The 6,612-nt window shown below is 43.7% G+C and overlaps 2 protein-coding genes across 4 annotated transcripts; both read right to left on the reverse strand.

Moving 5' to 3' along the window:
* Positions 1-129: 129 nt before the first annotated feature.
* Positions 130-3,909, reverse strand: LOC131673162 (transcription factor IIIA). 2 transcript variants are annotated; one of them, XM_058950928.1, is made up of 5 exons: positions 3,436-3,909; positions 1,384-1,763; positions 1,197-1,300; positions 777-1,114; positions 130-706 (listed from the first exon to the last, which is right to left on the reverse strand). In XM_058950928.1, the coding sequence occupies exons 2-5, from the start codon at positions 1,639-1,641 to the stop codon at positions 231-233; spliced, it is 1,176 nt and encodes a 391-aa protein (XP_058806911.1). In that variant the 5' UTR covers positions 1,642-1,763; positions 3,436-3,909; the 3' UTR covers positions 130-230. The 2 variants fall into 2 exon arrangements, with proteins under 2 accessions (XP_058806911.1, XP_058806910.1); XM_058950927.1 differs by lacking the exon at positions 3,436-3,909 and having other exon boundaries at positions 1,384-1,888.
* A 138-nt stretch (positions 3,910-4,047) lies between these two features.
* On the reverse strand, positions 4,048-6,489 carry LOC131673159 (kynurenine/alpha-aminoadipate aminotransferase, mitochondrial-like). Of its 2 annotated transcripts, none has more exons than XM_058950919.1 (7): positions 5,954-6,489; positions 5,513-5,678; positions 5,264-5,450; positions 5,082-5,198; positions 4,693-5,016; positions 4,291-4,626; positions 4,048-4,222 (listed from the first exon to the last, which is right to left on the reverse strand). In XM_058950919.1, exons 1-7 carry the CDS (start codon positions 6,033-6,035, stop codon positions 4,112-4,114), a joined length of 1,323 nt encoding a protein of 440 aa, XP_058806902.1. In that variant the 5' UTR covers positions 6,036-6,489; the 3' UTR covers positions 4,048-4,111. The 2 variants fall into 2 exon arrangements, with proteins under 2 accessions (XP_058806902.1, XP_058806903.1); XM_058950920.1 differs by having other exon boundaries at positions 5,513-5,801.
* Between the last annotated feature and the right edge of the window lie 123 nt (positions 6,490-6,612).

Consider the following 6,612-nt stretch of genomic DNA (forward strand, 5'->3'; position numbering starts at 1 on the left):
CTTATAGCTCCATCCATGCAATTACTTAAATTAGAACGCTAGTAACATTTTGAATTTGGTTCTGGGGATTTTTTCTCGCATACGTACTAATGAGAAAAAATACAAAGTATTTTTGTAGAAAACATTTTTTTACTTGATTTCTCAACAACTCTTACAAATATTTACTTAAAAGGGTAATAGGAACTTGGTAAAAATTACAAATCAAATGTTTTTTTTTTAATTTAAACTGCTTATAAGCGAATACTTAGGGCTTTATCGTCTTCTGAAAAAGAACTGTAGCTGTCCTCAACCATTTGGTCTCTAAGAAGAGCTTCTGGTTTTCGTTTCATTAGTTGTATACCAGCTTTAACTCCTAATTGGATACCAGTAAGCGAAGATATAATGGACCTCTTGGCTACTCCACTATCCTTTCTTATACTCTGAGGTTTTCTTTTAAAAAGTTTTAGAGTTGTCAGATGCATCTTGATTATATGTTCTTTTATCTTTTGTTTTGATGACAGTCCAATTTTGCATATGTCACAAGTAAATTTATTACCAATATGCTTGGAACGAATATGAGCATCTAGATTTCTTCTAAAGTAATACAGCCTAGAACATTTTTCATAAGGACAAGGAATTGTAGGCCTATTTTCCAAATGAACTTTACTGTGAGCTTTTAGATGACACCTATTTGTAAAAGTTTTGTCACATATCATACAGAGATGTTCTGAAAAAAAAATATATTTTTGTTAATACACTTGCAAACAAAAACTACACTTGGTACAAAAATCTCTTACCTGCTGCATGTTCAGTCCTTTTGTGCTTCAACATTGACAGCCATCTATCAAATATTTGTGTACAATTTATCACTGGACATTTGTAAGTCTTCTTTTGTTCATGATGTCTAATTTGATGATTACTCAATTGTACGTGAGTTTGGAATACTTTACCACATTTCTCACACTTAAATGTTGATGAATTTTTGTGCATTTTTATGTGCTCTTCAAAACGATTTTTCTTTGTGAACCATGCCTTACATTCAAGACAATAAAGTTCTCTAGTACTATTATGTGTTCTATTATAATGACGTTTTAGATTGCTATATGTACTCATATTAGCTTTGCAAACTTGACATCTGAAAATAGCACAATTTATTTTAAACATATAAGCAATAAGCAATTGTTGTATCTAGTAAACATTGTAGTTGACAAACTTACTGGAAATATTTGTTAATTATATTATGAGTTTCCAAGTGTCGTTTAAGATGGGATGAATTTGTGTATGCTCTATTGCATCCATCATGACTGCATTTGTAAGGTCGCTAAAAGTAAAAAAGGGTAATCTGATGTTCATTAGCCAACAGCCAACAAATAGTTAATTTCTGATTAAGCAGTTGTATCCTACCTCATTTGTATGAACATTTATGTGTCGTTGAAGACGAGACGGCCTTGGAAATGTGGCTTTACACCCTGGGAAGGTACATTTATAGTTCTTTGCTACTTGGTCTCGTAAAAAATCTTTGTCATTTGTGTCTTTTTTACTATTGTCATTGGTGTCTTTTTCACTATTATAATTTGTGTCTTTTTTACTATTATCATTTGTGTCTTTTTTATTATTGTCATTTTCATTTGACTCGGACTCATAATTCGAGTTCGACTCCATGCCGCTCCACTTAACCTTTCAATTATTTTCTATTCGAATGTTTTTGTTTGCATCATTCGAATTACTTTGCATCATTCGATGCCAATTGAACTTTTCATTGGAATTTTCGAATAGCTGGACCACTGCGTGAAAATGTTGAATGGTTTTAAAAAATACTGGGCAAACAGCTATATTATTAGCGACTGACCGCTCATATCACACGTGTTTGACGTTAGGACATTCGCGCCTGCGGCTTTCAGATTTAATTATTTTTATCCGCAAAGTACCGTCGGTATGTTATCTGAGTACATGCGATTATTATCGATAGCCCGCCACTGGCCAAGGAATATCTACCTTGCCAGCGGTTTTCGAAAACGGTTCTATCATATTTTCAAGGCGTTTATACTTGTATGTATATGTTGTTCGATGTCGTGATCGCAAAATTGACGCAAGACGGACGCGCGAAGAAACTGCTTAAAAAAATTAAGTACTTCTCCGTATGCAGCATATGTATATATTAAAATGAACAAAAAAAATGTAAAAATTTTATATATTGCGTTGTGCCAAACTAAAAACATTAAAAAATGTCAGTTAATTTAATTATCTTTTTCCTAAAGATGAATAACTTAAAAAATTGTAGCTGAAATATTTGCGCTTGAAGTAATGTTCAGATTATGAAAAAGTATGTAGTGCCTACTTTTCTGAAAATGATGATTTTTCTGGCTGTAAGTATATATATGTGAATAAAAAGATTAATTTATTCTCTTTTATGAAAAGTTTTTAATCTTGATGTATTTTGCAGTTCAATATAAGCAAAGGAAAAAACTAAAACCCAGTGATGTATCAAAATTCAATTTACCACAAACATTTACGAAAAATATAATGAACACAAAACTAATAGAATCCAGATGTAACAGACTTGAGAAAAAAATATAAAGACAAGGTATGTTATTAAAAAAGTACAATGAAAATGATGAACATAACTTATTTTATTTTGCAGAAGTAAGTTGAAAGATCTTACTGCGAACAAAAATATTGTGAAGATAATGATAAATTAAATAGTTTTCAATCAAATGATAAGTCATGAGTTATTAAGTAAGGAGATTTAGAGACTCACAATAGTTATTTTATACCAAAAAGAAACAATACTCTTAAGTCATACATTGTATTTAAATTTGATTTGTTTGAAAATTCAAACTCTGAAAATAATATGTGCAATATTCAAATGAAAGCAGTCGAAGAAATAAAAAACAGTATCTAATGAATTGATTAGCAAGAGTGGAGACAAAGAAAAAAGGTGGATATTGCTACACAAGTGAATCCAAAAGATTTCATCACTATTTTTTCAAATACAATTGATGTTGCTGTTCAGGCTGATTTAAATGAAAGTAAAGTTTTAATATTGCAACTTATAAAAGCAGATATTCAATTGAATGCATTTACAGGAATCTCTTCTTTTAAATTAGTAAACTCTCTAGTGAAATGCATGATAAAATTAAAACATGAGCAAGGCAAAATACAATATATTTTATCATATATATATATATATAATTTGTACTTTCTCTTACTACAGGGGAATAAACCCTATAACGATAATGTATATTACATCTTCTGGACTGATTTTATATCTTAGTGCTGCTTATGGTGGTTATGCTTCAGACAAACAAATTTTCAATAAATCTGATATACTCAAGAAGAAAACTGTGCCAAACCAAGACAGATTAATGGCCGATAAAGACTTTTTAATTGAAGTAGAATTATCGCTATCAAAAGTGAAATTAACAAGGCCACCATTTTAAAAAAACAGAATGTTACCTTATCAAGAAAGTAGAGAAACATTCAGTATTCCTGCAGCAAGGGTACATGTCGAGAGAGCAATTCAAAGGATGTACAAATTTGAAGAATTGAAGAGCACCATTCCTTATAACGTTGTTGATAGTATGTTGACAAACAAAAAAGTTGCAAATATATCCTTACATCTACCTCGATTTCCAGCAGGGCAAGTGCAAGTGCAATCAAAAGTTTTAAAGTCATTCTTCAACTCAATAACAATTTTTATTTCGCGAGGTTTAAGATGCACTCTGTAAACATACACTAACAATATCAATGAATCTGTTGTCGTTTCGCACAAATCGTCTACACAAAATTATGTGTTTTGCGTTCAATATAATTTCTACTTCAGTCAAAGATCTTCCAGATTTTCCCATCAGTTTCGATATATTAATCAACTATGGAATAATAGCAGTGATAACCATATTTATAAAAAAATATTTTTGTTATTTCTTCTATCCTACTACGCGTTAAAGTTGAAAGCATTCCCTTTGACGACAGAAAATTTGACGTGCCACAGCGCCCACTGGGTTTCGTTGCGATCGCGTATACGTAATATAAGCATTATTGGAGGACGTAAGTGGCGAAAAACTGAGATCTGAAGGAGGATTTTTATTGGAAAGAAAATCGTGTGCGTAGAGCGACAGCGAGGTAAGTGCGTTCACGGGTCTCCGCGAGCAGCATTAGCAGGATTTTCCGCGAGAGCCCCGTTGACTTTGGCACCTTTCTCCGCAGCCGCCGCTCTGGTGATGGCCGCAATTTTGGCCAGGCCCTGCAACAGTTGGTCACTGAGCAAGCGCGCACAAGCGAGCGTCTGGCGCGCGGCGTCGAGACGACTACCTCGTCGACGTCTCGCTCGTCGGCCTGGCTGTAGCAGAGTCTTATGTAGGGACAGGGCTTGCTGCTGTCGGGGTAGAAGGCGTGGCCGGGCAGAGCGAAGACGCCCTGGGGTATGCACTTGTTGACGACCAGGTCGTAGGTGTCGTCGAGCACGGTGATCTTCAGCCAGACGAACATGCCGGCCTTGGGCACCGACCACTCGGCGATGCCGGCGAAGTGCTTCTCCACGGCCCTTAGCATCGCGTCGCGCTTGTCGCGGTAGAAGCGCCGCACTCTGGCCAAGTGCTGATCGAGCTGTTGCTCGCTCCAGCCGGTCAGCAGCTTGTGGACCAGCACCTGGCGAGCGTGGGCACGAGGCCCGTTAGCACAGCCGTGGCCGGGTGGTCGGGAGGGGCTCCATACCTGCGACAGGGCCGAGGGGTGGAGAGTGGAGACCTGCATGTGCAGGGTCATCTTGTCGAGGAGCGGCCTGGGCGCGGTGACCACGCCGAGGCGCAGGCCCGAGCTCATGATCTTGCTGAAGGAGTCGAGGCGCAGCACGCGGCCGTCGACGTCGAGCGACAGGAAGGACTTGGGCTGCTGGTCGAGGAAGTGCAGGAAGTAGTAGGCGTCGTCCTCGAGGATGAGAAAGTCGTAGCGCTGGGCCAGCCGGTAGATCTGCTGCTTGCGCTCGTACGAGTAGCAGGTGCCGTCCGGGTTGGCGCCCGTCGGGTTCACGTAGAGCAGCTGCAACAGCGTGCGCGCGAGTGTTGGCGAGTGGGTGCGCGAGAGCGCGAGAGCGCCGCACTTGCCTTGGGCGCGCGGCCGCCGCGGCGCAGCCTGTCCTCGCAGGCCGCGGCGATCGCCTGAGGCAGGGCTCCCTGCTCGTCCATCTCGATGGCGACGAGGTCCGAGCTGATGGGCAGCACCTGCGGGCAGTCGGGGAGAGCATCGGTGATAGGGGGTCGGGCGCGCGGCCGGGGGCCGGGCGTACCGCGCCGAGGACGCCCGTGTAGGTGGGCGACTGCGCCATCATGGGCTCGCCCTCCTCGAGCAGCAGCTCGATGATCTTGCAGCAGCCGTCCATCGAGCCCGTGGAGAAGTGCACGTCCCAGTCGGCGTAGCCGGGCGAGTGGTGTCGCTCCTGGAACTCGCGCCACTTCCGTATCAGCGGCAAGTACCTGCGCAAAGGTCAGAGCGATGGGCGAGGGTGCGAGCGCGCCCGTCGGCGGTGCCCGCGTACCCTTGGGTGGGGCCGTACTGCAGGGCCGAGAGCAGCTCGGCCTCGCTGAGCGCGTGGCTTGTGCCGTCGTCGTACGTCACCGAGATCGCCTTGAAGGGGAACATCTGGGCGTTCGGCATCCCGCCAGCGAAGAACAGCGCGTCCGGATTCCTCATGTACGCCTCGGCTGGGGGGCCAAACGCTTTCGATCGAGTATTCCACGACGACGACGACGACGACGACGACGACGACGACGACGACGACGACGACGACCACCGCAGCTCGACCAATTAAAACGAGAGGAACGCGTCTGTGCGCAGGCGTCGATCGCTGATTACGAAAATTTGGCCGAGCTCCACGCTCGCTTTGCACTCGTCTTATACGGCAAGGCCGCTGCGCGCGCGAAGAGATGCGCGGTGGCCGTGTCGCAAGTGCTCGCGGCGACACGTCCGTTGTACTCACTCAGGTTCCTAATCAAGTTGGGCTTGCGCCGCTTGCTGATTCTCGTCGTGAACTTGCCGTAATCCATCATGCACCTCCTCATCGTCCGACGCGCGCGAGCTGCGGCTCACAAGTGGAACTGCGGCGTACGAGGCGTGCACTCTATCGTTCGCCGCACACTTTGCCATTTATCTGCGGTGTATCGCGCGGCTCGCCCGGTTAATTGTGCAATCGTTCGGGTGCTTATCGCCGCGCTCGGCCGCGCTCGGCCGCGCGACCAACGCGGGAGATGCGTGAGCCGCTTTCGATACGCCCGCGAGCGAAAGAGAACGCCGGAGTCACCGTGACGCTTCCAGCTCTCGTTCCGATTGTTCGGGCACGTGGTGCGCGCGTGCGCCGGTGCGGTCGCTTGATTACACTGCGCGACAAATACGGATCGTCCGTTGTGGACGTTGCGTTGCCGATCGCGGCTTCGAGGAGTAGAAAAATCACGAAAAAGTGCCAAGTTGCAAGTCGAGTGCGCTACGAGATGAAAAAAAGAAATCGAGTACCGGAACAGAGGGAAAGTCACGAGATCGCGCGACTAGACAACGGAGCTCTCCGATGCGCGTGGGATACGTGCGGAAGGAAGGCACCGGGGAAGCTTATCTTTTTATACAATTGTTTTTATTACTCGTACA

Source organism: Phymastichus coffea, unplaced genomic scaffold (assembly GCF_024137745.1).
Source record: "Phymastichus coffea isolate CEN01 unplaced genomic scaffold, Cenicafe_Pcof_1.1 PCOF00169, whole genome shotgun sequence".
Classification (NCBI taxonomy): Eukaryota; Metazoa; Arthropoda; class Insecta; order Hymenoptera; family Eulophidae; genus Phymastichus; species Phymastichus coffea.

What these genes read in the sequence shown, in the direction of transcription:
- LOC131673162 (XM_058950928.1), bottom strand. Translation starts at nt 1,641, where the DNA reads ATGGAGTCGAACTCGAATTATGAGTCCGAGTCAAATGAAAATGACAAT. An exon ending in TAAATGTTCATACAAATGAG is followed by an intron (nt 1,301 to 1,383) that starts GTAGGATACAAC and finishes TTTTACTTTTAG; the next exon opens with CGACCTTACAAATGCAGTCA. An exon ending in AAGGACTGAACATGCAGCAG is followed by an intron (nt 707 to 776) that starts GTAAGAGATTTT and finishes TTTTTTTTTCAG; the next exon opens with AACATCTCTGTATGATATGT.
- LOC131673159 (XM_058950919.1), bottom strand. Translation starts at nt 6,035, where the DNA reads ATGAGGAGGTGCATGATGGATTACGGCAAGTTCACGACGAGAATCAGC. An exon ending in CAGTACGGCCCCACCCAAGG is followed by an intron (nt 5,451 to 5,512) that starts GTACGCGGGCAC and finishes ACCTTTGCGCAG; the next exon opens with GTACTTGCCGCTGATACGGA. An exon ending in ACGAGCGAGACGTCGACGAG is followed by an intron (nt 4,223 to 4,290) that starts GTAGTCGTCTCG and finishes CAACTGTTGCAG; the next exon opens with GGCCTGGCCAAAATTGCGGC.